General features: G+C 35.3%; 1 protein-coding gene across 6 annotated transcripts in view; it reads right to left on the reverse strand.

Annotated features, from left to right (window-relative positions):
• The window catches only part of CNKSR2 (connector enhancer of kinase suppressor of Ras 2), a 250,800-nt gene that overhangs the window by 12,254 nt on the left and 215,438 nt on the right, over positions 1-23,108 (reverse strand). Inside the window, exon 21 of one of the 6 annotated variants that reach the window (XM_058658817.1) lies at positions 616-2,170. The exons of 4 other annotated variants lie outside the window; for them this stretch is intronic. In XM_058658817.1, coding sequence (XP_058514800.1) covers positions 2,166-2,170 — 5 coding nt within the window. In that variant the 3' untranslated portion in view covers positions 616-2,165. Of the gene's footprint in view, positions 1-615; positions 2,171-23,108 lie in introns of those variants that run through there. One more of the 6 variants, XM_058658818.1, reaches the window with a different exon arrangement.

Below are 23,108 nucleotides of genomic sequence, written 5' to 3' on the forward strand. Positions count from 1 at the left end.
GCCTGTTTCATAATTAGAAAACATTATTTTTTTAAGCAAGATAACAACGGCCATGCATTAATATTAGGTAATAATTTCTCTGATGAAAATTAATTTAGTGAGGAAAAAAATTCTTCCTTTTAAGGACAGCTTGAGTGGTTCCATCAATAGTGCTAAGTGTTTTTTGAAGAACATGTAAAGCCCATCTTTGTAAGAATAATGATATCCTTCATGAAAATCAATCATGGGCTAAATTAGTGCATATTAATTCCTCTGTATGAAAGTAAAGCTTACTTCCATAAAGATGTGACAAAAAAGAGTGAACTAAAGTCTGTTCTAGCACCTCTTTCTTCATGGCATGTAATTTCTGCCCAATCATGTGATTTAATGATCCAAATATATGCCAGTGATTGCATTTTCAGAGTATTACAAGTCATTTTTATGGTAAGTCAGATAGTAAAATCTTGGTGTCCTTAGCATGATTTATTGATCCAAAGAAGTGAGGTTCTTTGGAGGACACTCATAAACATTAGTGATAAAAGTCCAGCTTCAACCTCACAACTTAGGAAATTAAACCAATATAGATATTGAGGTCAAGTTATCTGGCATTTAGGCAGGAACTCAAAAAGCAGAAAGTTTCAAACCAAAGATACAAGATGTTTATATTTAAAAATTAATGTGGAATCACCATATTTTCCCTAATGAGAATTTTCTATGATTTAAACATGCATAATGATCCAACACAATGCCATCAATATCAAATGCCAGTAAAATGCTTTGATGGACGTCTACATAACAGAACCATCATTTTTTATATGTACACCTAAAAAACATTCAAATGGTTAGAGTACAGAGGCAATTATAAGGCAGATTAATGTGATTTTATTCACAACACAGATTCCATTTGTGAAAAGGAAGCATAGATTACTTCTCTTTAGAAAGAAATTTACTATCAAGCATACTGAGCAAATATTTAGCTATCTAGCAAATTACTTAGCTATCTAAAAGGATCTGATAGCAATCGGTCATATTTTTATTTTTAAGTAATTTATATTTTTACAGGTATTCACATTATGCAAGACCACACACTATGGTGACAGGAAGAAAAAAACATTTCAAAATACAATGTTAAATAAGCTGTTCATTGCACAGTATGAAATATCCATTAATATGCATTGAAATCATTACAACGTATCTTATCCAACTAAAGGAAATTTCACATCCACTACAGAAGAAAAATAAGCAATACTGAGCCACAGGGGACCCCGTTACATAGTATTAAATAATATCCAAAGCTGATTTGAAAGACATTCAGACAAAATACTTTTTCAAAAAGGAAAATCATAGCCTATAGATTTCAGAATATTTTACAGAAAAGAAAAAATAGCTCATGCCTGTCTTAAGAGGCAACACCACTTGGATACAAGTGCCAAGAAATAAGGAGAAATTTAGGAGTTGAGCTGAGGAATCTACTACAGCCTGGCATGACGAATTTTCTTCAGAAGTATCACCAAAAGCAGTCTGTGTTGCACCTGAATACACTTTATAATAGAATAAACATATTAAGTTTCAAAGCAGGTTGTGTATACTTGTCTTAATAGATTACACTTAGTACAATACAGCACGTCAAGCTTTAAAAACGCAAAATACACTTAATACAGAATTTGCTTCCTCTGCTTTGCCTTAGAGAGATCACTGAAAAGTCCATTAAACAGCCAGGATTTTCTAGTTATTGGAGCTGATCCCTCTCTCTTCCTGGCGTCAGAATACCATACAGAGCCCTTCCCCAGTCACAACCCTTTCCCCTTCTGTTCTCCCAGAGAAAGGGCAGTTTTCTGTCACTGTGCTCCATCTTGATCGACTTTGCTCTTATGCTAGTCCCACTGCAGAAAGCTCCAATTCTTCTTAGGAGTGGCCTGCCCCTCTTAATATCCCTTTCGAGAGGTCCCCAATCCAACACATTTGATGATCTAAGCTTTTTACAAGTCTGTTTTCTGCTACAAACAGCAAGGACGAGGCCATTTTAGTTGCTTGCAAGAGGTTGATGTTGAGTCTGCGCCGTGTCAACTCTCTCCGATCTAAATTCTCTAAACATTAGCTTATCAATCTGTCAGTCCAATGGGTTGAGTGCCAACAGAAGTGGATCCGATTTGGCCTGGAGAGGTTCTACCAACTCTCGCAGTGTATTAGCCTAATATGATAAAGCAGTGATACAATATGATGAAAGACCTGCGAGTGCCATTATTTCCAAAGCATATTAGAATTTGTATTAGAAATACCATCATGCAATACCCATGAAGAGAAAATGGAATAATATGGCTAGAATTGCATATGGTTTTAATACCATGATGTTTCTGTGTTGGCATGCAAGTCTATTTGTCCATAAATAGGACACTTTTTGCCTTAAGCTTGATTGTTTGGAAATGCTAACCATCCAGATATACAATAACATACAGTGCAGATAAATTTCTTCCCACCTCTATACTTGTATATCTATAATTTTAATCAGAAAAATCTGTTAAAAGTATTCTCCAAACACATGTAAAATGACCAGTGTTTTGAAAATTATAATATATTCCCAAACAAGAGCTTCTTTCAGATTTATCTAATCATGGATGATAAAATATTTTTTGCTGGTCTTCTGTTCAGAAGGCTGACAACCTTAATGTATATTTGCTATCATGTCCTAATCAGTGAGACACTAATTCTAGTGTTTCTAGCTAGTATCACTCTGATAAGATCACATGCTTAACAATATAAAGTGAAGATAAATAAAAAGCTATAACAGAGCAGATGCAATGAAAGGGTAACTTAACAACTGGGAAAATGCAACATGCCCAGGAACTAAGAAACTGGAAAAGACAGAAGCTCCTGGTTGATCTTAAGCAACTAAAAACAATTTGCATAAAATTAACTGTAGTCTCCTTTTAGCTTATTTTATTATGGCTCTTGAGGAATTCAAATATAATCAGCACACACAAACCAACAATATTTATTAGTAGCCAATAGCAGATTCATATCTCTAACATTTTAGAGGACTTTTGAGTTAAATTGAGAAGGACCAAAGTTATATTACAAGAGAACAGAGAACGCATTAGAGTGGGCCATGTTATACTGCTCATAATACTGGTATCTACAAAATGTGATATAGCATAAAGAATCAGCAGAACAATTTCTTAATATGTGATAATCTTTGTATAAAAGGGGCCAGGAATTAATATATAAGCAATATATACAGGTTGAATAAAATAAAATGAAGCATAACATTTCATTCTAAAGACTATTTTAATATTGGAATACTAGCTCTAGCACCTACCATTTTGCTTTATATAACGGCATGCAATTCCAAATGGCAAAATTAGAGGTAATCTAACTTTGGGTATAAGGTCATTTCTGAGTTCAAACTGTTCTTAATTTATTAATGCAATTAAAACATTTTAAAAAGTTGTTTTAAATATATCCTTCATTTCCCTACAAACAATATTATATAAGAGGTTTAATTCCCACTGTATTTTTTTTTGCAATTTTTTTATTATTATTAATTTCATTGCATAATGTGACACATTTGTTTTTATGCACTGGAATTCCCCCCACCCCTCCCCAAACCCTCCCCCCACCCCCACGGCGGATTACTCCACCTTGTTGCATTTCCATAGTTCAAATTCAGTTGACATTCTTTCATTGGAGGTTTTGACCAATCATAAAGTTATTTTTAATGCCCATCTACCCCTGAAATAGAGTCTTAGTGACAAAGTCATTTTTAGTTATTTACAATATTGTAACATTAAATATTTTATTTAAATATGACTGCTGAATTCTGCTTCATGATATCGTAATTATCCTTTCATTTTAGTGATCTACCAGAGTGCAGGATAGTGGGTGGGTGGGTATCACTATCTCAAAATGGTTTCAGTTAGCTAACAGTCCATGTATATTAGCACAAGAGAAGATTATTGTCTGGGGCAGGGTATCTGAAGCAGTCAGTACAATGAGCTACGGAATCTCAAGGGTGAGGGTGGGATTTGCTTGCTAAACACAAATTTCTGGGCCTCACACTTTCCCTACTGAATCAGAATTTTGAGTACAGAACACAGGGGTCTGCATTTTAAACAAGGAATCTAGGCAATTCTTGTAGCCATGGCACTTTGAGACCCTCCTAGGTATGTTACTCACATGGGGATGAATACATAGTGGTTATGGATGGATGGAGTACTGTCAATTTCTGTATTACATACACAAGTACTTTATAAGTCAGAAGTCCTGAGGTTGGGGACTTCACATAGCATTTTATTTGTAGTCCCATCACCAAGCTCAGTTTCACAGTTTTTGCTCAGGAAGCTGATGGACATATCTTGATCTACCATCACTATGGCAAAATAAAAGTTTTTAGTAAAGTGCTTAAATAACTTCTTTAAAGTTACTCTTATGTAGTGTTAAATAGTTCCTATTTATTTTTTCAAGCAAAAGGAACACCTACAAAAACACTCTAAGACACAAATGCAGTGAATCAACTGTATGCTTTGGGGTATATATTATAAATCTAAAGTATGATTGCACTGGAAACCCAGGTGGACCTAAAGCAAGGGCACAAAAGACTGCTGCCATCTGGTTACTCCAGAAGAAACCTCTAATACAAACTGACTCAATAATTGCACTACTCCATTGAAAAGATACCTTTGACTTCTGTAAGTTTTACATTTATGTCTCTTTTTGTAAGTTCCTTTCTGATTTTCAATAGTCTCTTTTCTCTTCCTTTGTGTTTTCTTTGGGTTTTTAATCTCTTTCTAATTGTATTCAGGCCCCTATTGTAAGAGGTACTGCAAAAAGGTCTTGGGAAGATGGAAGCACAAGTGTGAGTTTGCATGGGTGCATTTTTTTTCATAGTATGTGCAAAATGTGTATGATGAAAAAAAACTATGGAATAGATTTCATTTTTTGTATCAAAACAAAATCACACTTCTAATTCAATTTTCCCACAAACTTTCTGAGGTATTTTCATTGCTGAGAATTTCATTTATCCCCAGTCAATATTCCAACTAGCTAAAATTATTTATTATGATAGCCTAACTGTATTTTTGTTTTCCCAAAAGACAAGTGGAAATGGAGTATTTAAAACAGGCAGAAAAAGTTCCTGACTGTTGAATATTTATTATCTTTTCACAGATATCCTAACTGTAAAAACATTCCCTACTGCTTGCTGTTACAGTAATAGTACTGTTTACTGTGCTTGTAAATTGTATTTTCAAACAACATCAACACACCTATGTTACCCCAGAGAGAATCAATAATGTTTCTGTTAGGCACATTACTTAACAAATCTTTATTTTCTACTCATTACTGAAAATTATAATTATGAAACCATGAACCTAGTTGGATAGGAAGAAACAGATTTGGTTTCCTTATTATTACACTCCTAAATATCTGAGTCGTAAACCCAGATGAGAATGCCGTGTTGAATCATATAAATTCATTCAGTCCCATATGGATACACTTCTGAAACACATTGTTTGAGATACAGCCAATTCAAGTAAGATAGTTTCAGAAGAATTAAAAAAATGCCCTGTTAGCACCACACAAAGAATAGGTAAACACATAAATTCTGAAAATATAAGTTTTAGAAATGTAATCTGTCTTCTCAAGATTTTGATTAAAGCCTTTCTTAATGAATGAATAGAAGAGATAAAAGTGCTGGTAAATGGAAATTGGAAGTACTTAGTTAGAGCATATGAACACTTAAAGATTCCTACTTCTGTTTGAGTTATAAACAAGTAGTTCCAGATACTCCTCAGTTGTATTACTACTGAACTTGAGGATAAACTTAAGGGCAAATGCCACAAACTACTTGTCTTAAGCTGCTTGCAGCTAACAAAGGTCACTGTTAACAGACATTCAAGACTATCAACAGCCACACATGTAGAAGTGTCCAGTTGTGTTATGCTTAGTTTTAAAAGGCTTATTTGTCTAACATGGTTGCCCAGACCCCCACTCCCCCGTGTGTGTTCAGATTTAAATTTTTCTCTTTGAAAAATAAGTGTATTAACATCATGAAGTGGTAGGCAGCCAGCGACAATCATTTTTCTCAATGTAAGTATTGGAAATAGTGGGTTTATAATGTGGATTAGAACCATAGGACCAAAAGAGACATATTAACTGTGGCTTGAATGTTCAAATTCTGAGGAACTATTTCCTTATAAAAGGTTGACTTAAAAAAAAACAGAACACCATATTTTACAAATGTGTTTGCTTGTTCTTCTATTTACTGCAACAGGGAAAATCTAGGAAAAAATATTTTTATGAACAAGCAAAATTTCCATGACAAAGTATTTAAAAAAATGAAAGTGGGGTTGGCATTGTAGCTCATTGAAATAAGCCACCATTCATGATGCCAGCATCCCATATGAGTGCTGGTTTAGTCATGCTGTTCCACTTTTGATCCAGTTTAAGGATTTGGACTCCAGCTACCCATGTGGAAGACCCAGATGAAGTTGATGGCTTTGGCCTGGCCCAGCCTGGCTACTGCAGTCATTTTGGTAGTGAACCAAAAGATCTTTCTGTTTATCCTTCTCTAATTCTGCCTTTCAAATATATATTAATAAATATAAAGTAATAAAGGTTGACATTGTGGCCCAGTGGGTTCAGCCACTGCTCACTATGTCACAATCTCTCATACTAGGATGCTGGCTTCAGTCCTCACTGCCTTGCTTCCCATTCAGCTCAATGCTAATGTGCCTGGGAAGTCAGTAGAAGATCCAGGTACTTGGAAACCCTGCCATCCAAATCAGAGACCCAGATGGAATTCCTGGCTTCTTGCTTTGACCTTGCAGAGCTCTGACCAACGTGATCATTTAGAGAGTGAACCAAATCTTCTACCTTTTAAATAAATAAGCCTTGTTTAAAAACAGCAAAAGAAATAGCAAAAAGTCATAAAGCTTATTCTTATATTTGCAGCACTAGTGGAACTCTTTATAGTTGATTCCAAGTAAAATATTTCATGAACCTAGCCACAAGTAAAACAGATAAAGTTTTCAGATAATTAAAATGCTCTTCTATATCGTCAAGTAACAATTAACAATTAATTTGTAATTTCTTTTTACATCATGACCTTAAATTGGACTTATGGACTCATATCATATTTGCTAGTTTTTGCTGTCTGCACTAAAAACCTCTGTAATACAGGCATATGTGAAGTCTGAAAACGTATTACATATGTAAGAGAAGTATTTAATAAGATAATTTTATTCGCCACAAATTTATTTTTAATGAATTATTACAGATATTTCAGAAACATGCACTTCGATTTTAACTATAATACAAGGTCATCATGTTTCATATTTTACAACAAAAATTGTTTTTTACAGATGCATACTGCTCAGTTTAGTGGATGCTTATGGGTGTATATAAACACACACATATATATTATTCAGCAAATGTTAGGGAAAAATATACAAAAATGATATCTCAACTTCAGAGAATTCATGGTACAGTTGCACATCTCCTGTCCACTTCTCTTTTAAAATAGTACAGCTAACAATTACTTATTTTATTTAGCCCCTGCATCCTCATCCATTCATCTTTTCAGTATTCTACCAAATAATACCCTTTTGAGATTATTTTGAAAAGGGATTATATTAAACTAAAATGTGACAACTTTAGGAAAAATATTCATCTTTGGTAAAGTTTTCTCTTTTTAGCAAGGTAGGTAGATGGCAGCCTATTGGGAGACTGGGTTGTTTTGAAATCTGTTTTATGATTTAAAAAAAAACTTTAAAGACTTCTTTTACTCTTGTAACATTGTGAATACAGAATCTTGGAATGGTGTTCTGCTTACTCTTTCTGAGCTTGCAATATTACCAAAAAGTGGCAATACTGATTTTCTTCTTCTGATAAGGTCTAAATGGTAATGCCTTATTAACAAGCTCCTTGGCATATGAGATGAGCAGTTGGGATCATTTTCTCATTAACAACTCTGTCAACGAGGAGATGATTTAGGGAACTGCCAGTTGAATTTAATGACAACTAAAAATATCTTCCCCAGCAAAGCAAGCATCATAAAAGATAAGAAGAAATTCAAGAGTTGCTTGGTAAAATGTAAAATCTATCTTGACAGTTATTTATCATTATTTTCCTTACCCCACATGTTATAAATCTAATATCTCACCCTTAATCAAAGGCATTTACATATTCCCTATACTTTTCCAATCTGTAATAATGACATTATAGACTACTTCCATGAATCTCATTGCTATAATTCATGTCCTTTTTATTTTTAGGTATTCAAAATATATTGTAAGCCTCAGAAAAAATTCATCTGGCAAAAATCACCACAAAATATCACAGATGTAAAAATAAATCAGCACAAATTTCTACCTTAACTAAAAACTCAGAGTACTGATTTTTGATTCATGTTCAAGCTCAGCTGTCATACAAGTCATTGGTTATTAACTTTAAAGAATCAAAAGAATCTTACATTTGGAATGTAAAACTGCTGAATCAAAGAACATATAAAAATCTGCTTTAAAAATGCCCTATTATATATGAGTTTCATTTTTCCTTGCACTGTCCTTTGAAAGAGAGTTTTAGTGAGTTAGAAATATGCTGACTCAATGGTCTAGAAAAATACAAACGACTTATAGCTACTCCAAAAGGTTTCCAGCTATATCTATGTTTAACATTTAGCATCACATACTGAATTTCACACTCAGCCAAGTGTAATTACCGAAAACTACAATCATACAGGAACTTGACTAGAGAGTCCCTTTTGGAAAATCTAAATGTTGCAAATGTTAGAAGGTTTTCTGTATGTTGTAATGTACTTGGAGTTTAATATTGCAACAAACTGGTAATTTCTTGCTAGGAAACAAAACAAAACTCAGTATTTAAAAAGAATAATTTGGGGTCATCATCATGGGTCAAGCCTTTATTCTGGCATTCCATATGAGTGCTGGTTAGAGACCCAGCTGCTTCACTTCTGATCTATTTCCCCACTAATGCATCTAGGAAAGCAACAGAAGATGGTCCAAGTGTTTGGATCCCTGTGATTTGTGTCAGTGGCACACATGTGGATCCTGGCTCTTGGCTTGGGCCTGGCCCTACTATGGCCATTTTGGTAATTTTGGAAAATCTCTTGCTTTCCTGTGTCCCTCCCTCTAATTCTTCCTTTGGAATGAATAAGTTTTTAAAAACCTCAGAGATTTGTTTCTTATCTGTAAATCAATTTATACCTCCATTATTGAGCTATTTTATCAATAAAACATTTTTTTAAATAAGGAAAACTGAGTATTTCAATGAAATATTTTTATTACTACATTTTATATCTGTTTTGTTCAACAAGGACCAACTTACCTTCTCTAAGGTGAAAAAACACATTTACCAAAGTAGGTATACTATCCTAGGTCACTTTGTAGGGCCATGACAATCAAGAGTTGAATCTGAGATTCCCAAGTTCCACTAAAGACTACCTTCTCTCTCTCTTTCCTTCTATCTCTCTGTAAAGCTGACTTTCAAATAAATAAAATAAATTAAAAAGCAGGGGGTGGTGGTTGTCATTGTGGCATAAGGGGTTAAACAGTTGTGTGCAATCCCAGAAACCCATAAGGCTGCCAGTTTGAGACCCAGCTGTTCCACTTCTAATCCAGCTCTCTACTAATGCATTTGGGAAAGCTTCAGAGAGAGAATGGCCCAAGTTTTTTGGCTGCTGCACCTACATGGGAGACTCTGAGGAAGCTACTGGCTCTGGGCTATTCCAGCCCTGACTTCTGAGGCCATTTTGGGAGTGAGTCAGTGAATGGAAGATCTCTCTGTCTTTCTTTGTTTTCTCTTCCAATCTTTTTAAAAGTTAAAAAATTTCTTTACCAACTCCTTGGACTAATGGCATTTTTGTGGGCATCAGAAAAACAATCATCTTAGCTAGGGGTGTTTACTATCTTAATAAATGTGATTATCAAAGAACTGTGGAAGTTTGGCCTTATTTGTGGTTCTACATAGACACACATATGCTAACATCACAAATATACGCAGACATACACACGTCACAATAGATAGTATTATATGGGTCTGTATGATCTTCCATAGATAATCTATCTACATGTACTATAACTAGATTCACAGTAATAATTTACATTCATTGTTCCTTGGTAATCTCATGGGTATTTATGGTCAAGGTTTTAAAACAACTTTTCCTGTACCAATTTTAATACAGAGCAAATATAAGATATCAAGATGGGATTTAAAAATGAAAATCCCAAACTAAAATGGAAAGCACCATTTTAAAGGACATCAAATTGACATTAGATATGTTTACTACTATTTAGGAATACTGTCACATAATTTGAACTGAAACATTATTTCCTAGTAATTGATTATGCAAGGTATGCATAAGTATACACAAAACCAGAACTTTACCAAGGAAAATATCATCATGATTTTTTTTTAAGTTCTTATTGTAAATCTACAGCATAGCACTGGAAAGCCTGTTTTCTCCTAATGGAAAGTCAGTAAATACTTCAAAAATAGAAGTAGGAACTCTTAATTATAGAAGGCCTTGGTTTTCAAAGCCTTAGTTTTAGCCATACTAGGAATGGTTTTAGATCTTAGTTGTGTGGGGAGATCAGATCTCCATGGTGATGAGAAAGACAGCCAAAGTAGAAAAAAAGTGTAGTACAGTACTTCCCATAGAAACATTCAAGCTTAAGTCAAATTCAGTTTCTGTATTTAGCACAGACTAAGCCTGAAGCTCCACTGAACTTGTACCTTAATTCAGGAGTTACCATGGCAACTTCCTAAGAAAGGTGGAATATAGACACCCAGATTAAATTATTACTAAGGTATTAAATAAAAAGCCAAAATACATGGGCTAAAAACAATAGTTTACTGACTAGTTATAAATTTGGCTTTATTAACAAGACTTCAGTGGAGGTATTGCCGTCTTCATAAAATACCATATAACTTAATTAGTATTCCTTTTTAAATAATCCTAAAAGCTTTCACTCTTTAAAACAGTACAAATATTCTGAAGGCATATTAATTTAGACTGCTAGCTTAGTAGTCATGACTATGATACTAATATTCATAGTTTACTCAATACTATGGGTCTTCAAAAATTCATGGACATGTGCATTAATTATGCATTTCAGTCTTCTATAAACTTTTTCAAATTCCCTTGTATTTTTGTTTGCAATATTCTTAAAGAAGGTATAGGAAATGTAAAATTTTCACCAGAGTTCACTAAGACAATGAGGTTTCTTCCCATACTCCATACTACAAGTGAGAAATAGAAATGGGAAAGAGAGTATGAATATTGTATTCTATAATAGTTTCTCTGAATCATGAACCGACCCTTGATCTTTGTGAGAGGTAACAGAAAGCAATATTTATCATGAAAGAATGCACGGCAACCTATAATATAGCAAATCTGGCATCTGTCAGTATATTGCTAAGAACAGTGGTATCATTAAGGTTTACTACTAAATCTCTTTCTTTTCTATTCCCTAAATGATAAACAAATAAGGAGATGTGAATTGTTTCTAAGAAGCTGGATAAAGTGTAAACTGGAAAGTGAAATTGAAATAACTTGGTCTATCACTTGAAATAGATTTTCAATTGATTTCCAATCTTGGGAAGTAAGAAAGACTATTTTTTAAGGCTTTATTAAATGATTTTTTTAAAGATTTATTTATTTTTTTATTGGAAAGTCAGATATACATAGAGGAGGAGAGACAGAGAGGAAGACCTTCCGTCCGATGACTCACTCCCCAAATGACTGCAACAGCCGGTGCTGCACCGATCCGAAGCCAGGAGCCAGGAACTTCCTCCAGGTCTCCCATGCGGGTGCAGGGTCCCAAATCTTTGGGCCATCCTTGACTGCTTTCCCAGGCCACAAGCAAGGAGCTGGATGGGAAGTGGAGCTGCTGGGATTACAACTGGCGCCCATATGGGTTCCTGGGGCGTTCAAGGTGAGGACTTTAGCTGCCAGGCCATGTTGCCGGGCCGGGGAAATAGTCTTTCTAAAAAAAATCCTGGGGTCTGTGCTGTGCCTTAGCACATTAAGTTGCCATCTGCAGCATGTTAAGCTGCCATTAGCAGTGTTGGCATCCCATTTGGGCACCCGTTGAAGTCCTGACTATTTCACTTCTGACCTAACCTAACTACCTGCTAATGCATCTGGGAAAGCAGTGGAGAATGGTCCAAAATCTTGGGCTCCTGCTCCCATGTGAGAGAACCAGAAGGTCCTGGCTCCTGGACCTTCTTGGACCATTTTGTGAGTGAACCAGTTAATGGAATACCTCTCTCTCTCTCTCTCTCTCTCTCTCTCTCTCTCTCTCTCTCTCTCTCTCTCTTTCTCTCTCCCTTTCTCCTAACTCCACCTTTCAAATAAAGCCAATCTTGAACAAACCCTAATATTAACAAACTCAGTGTAAAAGGAATCCTGTCAAAGTTCAAAATACTAAGAGTTCTGACTCAAGTGGTGGAACTGTGCCATACACATAGCACGTACATATTTCTCGAATAAAGGTGAGTTAAAACTGCAAAGTTCATTCATTACAATCTTTAATAGTAAAAGGTAAATTGGTATAAACATGATTGAAAGATCGGAATGAGGTTTCTGTTTTACTTGGTGGAGCACAGTCATGATGAAGATAATAACGGTATTTACCTTGCAGCGTTGTTGGAGGGATTAAGTGATTAATAATAATGCAAAGACCTTAGAATAATGCCTGACACATAGTAAGCACTCATTAAGAAAGTATTAACTATTATTTACAATACATCAATGTGTTCAACAAACCTACAACATTTTAAACAAATACATTATGCGGACTGGAGGAGAGGAAACGGGGAGGGTGGAAGGAGAAATCCCCGCAACTATGGAACTGTATCACAAAAATTTTAATTACACTATAGATACATTGGCTTTATCTTAAGGAAGGCATTCTGTTTTTAATATTTTTCCGTATGGAAAAACATCTCTTTATGTATCAGAAAAGAGTGAAAGATTAAATTTATAGACTTCCCTAGCTTTGCAGATTGCATTTCAAATCTAGGCTATACAGCATACTTTTATGGAATAGATTAATTGCTGAAATTACTTTGACAGGTGTATTCCACAAGAAAAATAAAGAGGCTTTCTGAGACAACAGTGAAAATGAAGAAAGGGACAAACTCACGATTTTGTCATTTTATTCGGAGTGCCTTTGACACCAAATTTAATTATTTTACTCAAAAACTGATTAGTTAATGATGCTGTAAATCTGAATGAAATGAGTTGAGAGTTGCTTTAGAATGAAGGTAGCAAGCTGAAAGATCTTCAATTTTCACTCCATACACTCAATGACTATTATTTCACTAGACTGAACCATGGAAGAAATAAATCCTATTAATATAAATGGGATTTGTTTTCCATAGTAATATTACATAGTTGTTTCCCTCCTGCTTTGAGACAGCTTACTTTATATACTAATGTGACAGTGTTCTAAGGCTTTTATTCCTTCGAGATACAAACATCAAAGGGGGATACTGGAGAGAAAGTTTGAAATAAGTGCCTGCTGTATTGGATTTTTGCTGTCACATTTTACAACATCACACATTTGGGCTTGTAACCAATGGTGAACCATGTACCTTTGGAAGTATTATAGCTTCCCTGACTCTGTTATCATCTCTTTTACTGTATCTAATCCTCGATTTTTACCAATAATCCAGTCTCTTTCTGAATTCATTTCTACTCCCTTCTGAACTTGTCTGGGTAGGGTCCTCAATTATATATATATTGCAGGTACTCTTTCCTATAGCTGCTCTCTTTTCCTGCCTGGCTAGTGAAAATGCCTACAGAAAAAAATCATGTATCCACATGGTTGGTACCATTTTAATTTTGTGGTTTCTGTTTTCAGTACATCCAAGGCTACTTGACAGACTTCTTACTAAAGCTCAGTTAGCTTAATATTTTTCAATAGCTAATTCCCCATTGGGGTGCTCTAAGCTCCCACTGTACTCTTGAAGACCCACTTTCTACTTGAGGGTATTTGAGCAGATAAAATTTGCCTCCAAATTTGCAGAAGCGGTATTATGTTTTTTCAACTGGAATGCTGAAATAGTCTTCTAACTGATCTCGCACATCAGGGCAACCATACCAACACATCTACAAAGCCAACAGAGCAATCTTTCTGAGACTACATTTGATTATGTCATCTTAGCACTGAAGTCTGCTAAAGCTCCCCATTATCAAGATACAGTTCAAATCTCTAATTAGGCACTCCGTAATTTGGTTCTAACACAATTCATCATGCCATTTCTGTTCATCTATACTATATGCCACTTGTTCCTAATTATTCTTTATGAACTATCTTGCTCATACTATTTTTAACCACCTATAATGTATCCTCCTTCTCCTCATGAACTGTTAAACATCCAGGTTAAATGCCATATCCTACACAAGGACACATTTGAATTCAAAAAGCAGACATAATCAAGACCTCTTAAGTACTTTCATGGAACTTAACATGTTCATCCCTTAAAACACAACATACTACAGTTTATATTGGGGTGTTTCTCCAATTAGATGATAAAATGCTTCATTCTGTGATCTTTCTAATCTTGGTTTTTCAGTTCTCAGAAAGTACTTAGGACACAGTGCCACCTCCATGAACACTACTTGAATTCAATTACATTACCAAAATACATATTTACAAGCTGAACATTGAATAGAGTTCTATTAAATAACTGTAACATGCTTTACCCTAACCCATCTTTCCAATATTAGTGAGAACTACTGAATGCCATTGATGTGACTTATGTGGCAGGTGAAGGGGAATCTTAGGAAGATGGGTCACTGAGGTCAGAGAAGGCTATTTTTGGTGCTCTGTGTCAAGGCAGAATGATTTAAACCTTATCGGAAATGATAGTGCAACTGCTGCTCAGGGGGATTTCTTTGAGTGACCTACATTGTCAAGTAACTCATTTGCATTAATACTAGGCGTAAACAAAGTGAGCCAAAATCTTACTAAGAGTGAGGCTAAGTTTTTAACTTTTAATTCCAAATATGGCCTGAAAATATATTCTTGAAATGAGCAACTCTGTTGATTGAAGTTGACTAACGGGAACTACCAATGCAAAGATCTTATCTTACCACTCTGGCAAGATTTACCCTGTCAATTTTGGGAGATACCGGAAGAGTTACAGCCAAATTTCTTACTGCTATGACTAAAACTATGTCTGTGAAATAGATTTTGAATGGCTATGTTTCTGTGCCACATGGATCAGGCTAATATACATACTTAGCAGGTCATAACCATAGGCTTTTGTTTCAACATTTTAAATTGCCATTTATATCTATTCTTATCAGTACTTCCACAAAATGTGATTATTTAGCAGAAAGAGTTGTCTGGTGTGGAAATTTGGTACAGTAGTTTCGCTGCTACTTGGAATCCCTGCATCCCTTATCAAAGTCCCTGGGTTCCAAATCTAGCTCTGCTTCTGATTTCAGCTTCCTACAACTAAGCATTCAGGTAAGTAGCAGGTGACGTTCAAGCACCTGAGTCTCTGCCAACCAAATGGGAGATCTCATTTGAGTTCCTGCATTCTGTCTTCAGCAACATGGCCCAGTTCTGGCTGTTCTTGGCATTTGGGGAGTGAATTTGAGGACAGAAAGTCTCTTTCTTTCAGAAATAATTAAATAAATAGGAAAGGCAGGGGGAAATTTAATCCAGATGAGTGATTTACTCATCTATTAATTTCTGCTTTACTTTTAGAATGGCATCATTTTATTTTAACAATTTTTAAAATTGAGTTGAAATAGGTTTGATTCTAAAGAATCACAAAAATTCTGATATTTTATAATATCGCTGGATCAATTAAATGTCTTTTCTAACAACTGAATTCTTTTGATTAGAAATCATTAACATATGAAAATTAATATTTTGTCTTCCACAATCAAGCCTAATGGCTAACATCACTTCCAATTTCAATTAATTGAGCCATCACCACCTGAATTAGAGCTATCTAGAGTAATATAAAAGTATGTCAGATATCCTCAATGTTGATAATTCTAATTTTAAAACAGAGCAATGAATAAAAATTTGGTTATGTGGGTAAATTAATGTCATAATCTGAATTAACTTGAAAATCAGTAGAGCAAGTCAAGATAGGAAACTCAGGGGTAACCTATTTCTTTGCATACAATGAAAATATTTCAGATTGCTTGTATTCTTAAATGATAAAAATTATGTCTTTATTTTTATTTAAGATTTATTTTATTTAATTGGAAAGGCAGATATACAGAGACATAGAGGTACAGAGAGAAAGATCATCCTTCCACTGGTTCACTCCCCAAGGGCCTGCAAAAGCCAGAGCTGAGCTGATCCAAAGCCAGGAGCCAGGAGCCTGGAGCTTCTTCTGGGTCTCCCACATGATTATAGGGTTCCAAGGCTTTGGGCCGTCCTCTACTGCTTTCCCAGGCCACAAGCAGGGAGCTGGATGGGAGGTGGAACAGCTGAGGTAAGAACCGACACCCATATGGGATCCCAGGTGGATGGATGCTAAGCAAAGATTTAGCTACTGGCTATAGCACCAGGCCCATGTCTTTATTTTTAAAAGTAAGTTGTTTGAGATCTTTCACTTAAAATATTTATGTATTTGAAGGGTAGAGTTACAGAGAGATGGTGAGGGCAAGGGTTAGGGGAGAGGAGAGAAGTGGAGAGAGAGGGTTAGAGGGGGAGAAGGAGAGAGGGAAAGGAAGGGAAGGAGAGAAGGATGTTCCACTCACTAATTTACTTCCAAATTGCTGCAACAGCAAGGGTTGACCCAGGTGAAAGCCAGGAGCCAGAAGCCTCTCCCATTAGGGTGCAGGGGCCCAAGCAACTTTTTGGAGTAGAAACTAGTATTAGAATTGTTTTATACCAAGACATTTTTTTCTTTATATAACAAGACTTAAAATGAAAAGATTTGACTGCAATCTGTTTCTATCACTTGAAACTATTAATTATAAGTAATATAAACTGAGTTACCATATACAAGTGATGATTCTTAAGAATCACTGAGTGTAATACATCAAAGAATATGGCTGATGAGGGATAGGACTGGTGTCTAAGAGAATCTAGAAATCCTCAGCATTCCTAATTCCTTATTCTTACTAGATTCTGTAGGAATACAAGATCTGCGGGTCTCCAGCACGCCACCTGGACACTACCACATGTCCTAGTAGTGACTGAGGGATTAAAACTCTTGCAAACTGTCCTACAGAAGGATCTAATTTTTATAGTGCTGTATCTGCCATTATTTGTAAAATTAAAACTGGTGGATTAATCTCCATGAAATCTTTTGCAGATGACAAAATGTGAAAGAATACAACCTATGCTCTAATATTTCCTGTTCAATTAACCAAAAAATACTAATGAAGGGATGTAATGCATTAAATGAAATTAACATGTAATTACTAAATATACTAAAAGCTGATATTTTCATGTTTCTCAAAAATGTAAAGATGAGTAAAATTCATTTGGTATAGAACAGTGAACAGAGAAGAAACTTTGTGCTACTGTAGTCATGAAAGCAACTAAAAGAAACATGAATTTATTTTTTCCTCTTTTGCTTTAATAGTGAGAGAGCAAACAGTTGGATATGAGACCTAGATTATTAGAAATATTATTTTAAAACTTTAGAAAGATAAATAAGTTTTAATAGACAAAATTTTAGTCATTACAAACAGAAACTGTCCTAATAAGATATAGGAAGGAGATGTAGATAAAGTTCAAGCAGTTACAAGGAGGTCAGTTATAGAAACACTAAAGGAAAATGCATATAATAGAATGAGAAGCAGACATTGGTAGCAATTGCTTGTAAGAAGAGTGCTATGAGGACCCTCGGAGCGCGCCTCCCGTTGGGGATATGGGATGGGTGGGAGGCTGGGTGGGGCTTTTCCCTTTGTTTCTCCTCTGACCCCAGATACAGGGAAAAATGATAATATTAGTGTGGAAACAATGGTATTATCCACTTTCACCCTGTAGCCCTTGACCCTTTGTACCCTAATAAACTAAGATTAAAAAAAAAAAGGTAAATAGAAAAAAAAAAAGAAGAAGAGTGCTATGGGGCTGCCATTATGGCGTGCTGAGTTAAGCTGTTATTTGCAGTGCTGATACGTCATATGGACACTGGTTTGAATCACAGCTGCTTCACTTTTAAGTTCCCTGCTAATGTGCCAGGGAACGCAATGGAAGATGGCCCAAGTGCTGGGCACTTGCACCCTTCTGGGAGAGTTGCAAGCAGCTCCTTGCTCTTGGCTTTGCCCTGGCCCCACTTTGGCTACTGCAGTCATATGGTGAGTGAACCAGGGGAATAGAAGACTCCCCACCTCTCCCTGCCAACCTCTCTAACTCCCTACCTTTCATAAAAATAGAAAAAAATCTTTTAAAAAAAGTACCATAAATGTAATATTCTGCTGAGGCTTGTGAAAAAACTGAAGATACAAAGATTTTTTTTTTAATCAAGAAAAAGTAAATAACAAAAGAAACACAAAGCATTAATGGCACTTTAGGCTTTTCCTACAAGGAGAAAAGTATTTAAACCAAGACTTTTAAAAGTAACAAAGAAGCTCTAAGAACTATTCTGTGATCTCTCTTAACCCAGAGGTTGTAATCTCAAAGTAAAGTTTAAAGGAACAGTTACCTTATTCAAATACACAACAGCAAGACAATCCAGCATGAATTCTACAAGGAACATACTAATAAACCTGATATAAATACATCATGAAGTTTTAGACTAGAATATGACTGGGAAAAATTTCATTTCTAAATTGCATTTGAAGGACCACCATGGGGTATAATAGCAAAATTGCAAATTATAAACTTCTCTTATAGTATCTTAAGATTGGTAGATATGAATAAAGTAATAGTGTGTCTCACACACAATGAAATTTTACAGGAGACTTTTATGAGCAAAGGTACAGCAATATGCATGTAACTATATTACTATTATGTGTATGCAGATAAGCACTTTGAATGACTGAATGAAAGTAACACATGAAGTTTCAGATATGCTGCTAGGTTCTGCTTTGGTCCTTTTCTCTTAAAAATATTTTCTTTTACAATGGAGTGTTCTTAATCAGGAGACCAGCTAAAAACACAGAAAGGATGCTTTAGAACACTGCAAGATTATTTAGTGGTAAGAGGGATAATTATTACCACGAAATATAAAACTGAGATTCCCAACTTTGTAAAAGAGTTGAATATTTTCTGGGAGAAATTTAAGAAGTAAAAAATTAAACAGAAACAAATTTAAAAAGCTGTATTTAAGTTAAAAAGTAAATGTGGAATGTCCTTTATGGTTTGGCAGTAATATAACAACATGAGTCAACTGTCAACAAGTTAAAACTAAGCATCATGTTTCTTTTAAGTATGTTTAGATTAGTGTCGCGGTTCCAATGCATTTAGCATGGGCACACTAAAATGAAACAATGCAGCTAGCTGAGAGCTTACAAGATAGTCAGTGATAATCCCAACTGCAAAGGTAAGATTATATGCATTCAGCTTTGGAATAAACAACAGAAATAATATTTAACAGAAGTCCATTTTAGTTTTTCACAGTACACATTTTCATGCATGTTTTTTGAAGATTTGTATACAAAGATTTAAAAAAATTTTCGGTACTCAAACTTATCCTTATTTCTATTTTTCCTGAGCTATTTGAAGTAATTTCAAAAAATTTCTGTAATACCACACACAAAAAAACCTCTTTAATACCAAATGCACATCGCTGGGGCCTGAACCCCTCGTCTTCCAACAAAAGAGTCATCAGGTTTAACTTTCCAGCAAATTCAAGAGTCCCCTTGTCAGGCTATTCAGTCTCTCTCTTAAGGATGTATTGATTTGTTTTTGAAAGGCAGAGTGACAGAGAAGGGAGAAGGAAAAGGAGTGGAAAGGGGAAGAAAGGAAGAGAGAGCTATCTTCTATTCTCTGATTCACTGTCACACAACAGCTGGGCGAGGCTGGACTCAAGAGCCAGGAACACCAGGTGGGTCTTTTGTGTGAGCGGCAGGGACTCAAGTACTTGTGTGGCATCATCATCAGTTGCCTTTTTGGTGTGTTAGCAGCAGGCTAACTGAGAAGCAGAGCATGGCAACTCCAACCAGAAGGCATCACAGGTGGTGGCATAACCCATAGTGAGACAATACCAGCCTCTGAGACTCTTTTAAACAATCTGAATAATGGGGAGCTACTAAAACCACAACATCAGTGGTTTCATTTATGGACACATGAATGCAATAATTGAAAAGATTTTTTCTTCTCATACCAATCTGAAAACAACCTTCTTGTATCTTATATTATGTTGTAGGAACATCAAAGACTTTCTTCTCTGTCTTTCCACATGACTGTCTTTCAAATACTTGTTCTGGGTTTTTAAAATTTGCAATTTTAAGGCCCACAGTGAGTAGAAAACCTATTAGGTTTGCTTTTATATCAATACAAAAAAACTTTCAACCTACACTTGTCTAATGTGGACTACTTTGGAAGCACCAGCACTGAATCCCTAAATTAGTCAAACCAGGCTCAATAACTTCCTCATGCTCGCCTTATGATGTACAAATGGTGTCAAGGTGAACCTAAGTGCATATTATTCTAAGTTCTATGGAGAGTGGGCTATTGAGGATGTTTACGTATGGCATAACACAGTACACGCCTACCTCAATTTAAAAAGTGACTTATCCATTAAAAATGAATGTAACTTTTCACTTAATATTTCAGCAAAGATATTGATCATTCATATAAAATCAAGCTTGGAGTAAACACTTTCCATATGTCTAGGGCTCAGGCACAGCTTTTCCAATGAAGTTAATAACCTTCATGTAAAATATAAGATCAATAGCCTTTTCAATACTGTTTTTGCTGCAATCCATGGGTTTTGATATTTTTATTTTCATTTCTTCAAAATAGTTTTTTTCTCTTATTAAATTCTCCATTGACTCATAGATCATACAGTAGCATCATTTTCTCCAAAAAGGTTTTTTTGTTTTCTTTTTCATTTTCTCATCGACACATTGGTTATTCGGTAGCATTTTATTTTGCTCTATGGTGTTATAAATTTTTTAAACCTTATTCCTGTTGTTGATTTTGTTTTGTGGCTTCTCATTTTAGGGAATGTATATTAACTGTGTAATAGAGACTTTCATATATAGATGTGAAGATACAATGCAGTGTGCATCTCTACTTCCAAATCAAAGATGGACTCCCAATGAAACTGTCGGATGTATCTTGACAATAGGATGCTGGACTCTCTGCCATTGTCTGTACCTGCAATATCAGGACACACTTGAATAGCAGATTGATGGACTTATGACTGCTTATGAAGACTATACTGTTGTAATAATATATGGGGTACATCAGTTGTGGGGAGGGAATTTGAGGAGGGAGTAAGGGAAATCCCAGAGCCTATTGAATTGTATCATAAAATTAAAAATAAAATAGAAGGGTAAAAAAGTCCATCGTGAATAGAATCCAATCCAAGACAAAGCTGTCAAGAGGCTGGCATGGTAGCTCAATAGGTTAATCCTCTTACCTGCAGTGCTGACATCCCATATTGGTGCCAGTTCATTTCCTGGCTGCTCTGCTTTTAATCCAGCTCTCTGCTTGTGGACTGGGAAAATCAACAGAGAATGGCTCAAGTCCTTGTGACCCTGTACCCATGTGGGAGATCCAGAAAAGCTCCCAGCTGTTGGCTTCGGATTGGCTCAGCTCTGGCCATTGTAGCCATTTGGGGAATGAACCAGCAGAAGGATCTCCCCCCCACTCCTTCTCTGTAAATTTGCCTTTCAAATAAAAATTAATGAATCTTAATAAAGAGAGAAAACTACCCAGCAATTACATAGGGTATATTAAAAAACCTATACACAATGGAGTTCGAAGTGAGGGGTGGAGTTGATTGTGAGAATGTGTATTAAAGCCACAAGGATTCCAAGGTCTGCCTCCTCCTTGCTTTTTAAAGAATAGACCTGTTAATTTTTGTGCATTGCCACTGTTAGAATACAAGGAGAAAATGGTAGAAATGCTAGGGAAAACAAGGTGCAACTTTAACGTTTTGTGATAACAAAGCTGTGGGCTATCTTCTACCACCAAGAATTCCAAGGTATATGACTGAGAATACTTATTTCTTTAGTTGCAGAATAAACTCTAAATTAAGCCATGGAGCAGTGGTGGAGTAACAGTGACAAATATTTAAGAAAAAAACACACTGAAAAGAACCAATAAAGTTACTGATGAGATTCTTAAACGAATCGACTGACATTAAGCCAATACATTCCACATATAATTTATCAAAAGACAAGCACAGTAAAAATAGTTGACTCAAAATAATATAAGATTAAATATTTTAAATGTGGGAGAAAATGAAAAAGTTAAAAATGTTAAACCTCATTTTTCTAAGGCAAACTTTAATAGTCGAATTTTCTCTTTTCTCTTTTCTGCTAACATTCCCTTTATTCATGTTTTTCTGATAATCAAATTCCATAATGCTTGTGCTATAAAATTATTAAGCGTCTTCTCAATGAAAGACATAATAATGTACGATTAGTATAATGTGATGTCTATTTCACTGATTTTTAGACATCCAGCTTGTGTTAATCAGTATTGCTATATAATCAGAATGCAGATTCCCCATCATAACATTTAAGGAAAGAACAAAATCAGAAATAACTTTTAAAGTGATCTCATCTGAGTCTAACTAATTACAAAGTTTTTCATAAGTGTTAAATACCTTAAAGTGAAAATAGAATATTTTAAATCAATTAGAAATAATTTTTACAAAATTATAAATTGGCAACTAGGAAACTACTGGCACAAATTAATGAAGATGCTAAATGTTTTTTAATTATTTTTAGGGTTTTACTTTCTCACAGTGAAAGTTCTTATAACTTTAAAAGTTAAAAAAAAAGAATCATTTGAGAGGGAGGTGGAAGAGAAAAAGGGAAATAGAGATCAAGTGAGAATTCATTCCCATTTGTTGATATGATCTCCAAATGCTGGCAACTGGCAACGGCAGGGCCTGGGTTAGGCTGAAATCAGGTTCTTGGAGCTCAACCTAGGTTTCCCATGAGAGTGGCAATGATCCAATTACTGTAGACATCACCACTGCCTCTCAGGGTCTGCATTGTC

Source organism: Ochotona princeps, chromosome X (genome assembly GCF_030435755.1).
Source record: "Ochotona princeps isolate mOchPri1 chromosome X, mOchPri1.hap1, whole genome shotgun sequence".
Lineage (NCBI taxonomy): Eukaryota > Metazoa > Chordata > Mammalia > Lagomorpha > Ochotonidae > Ochotona > Ochotona princeps.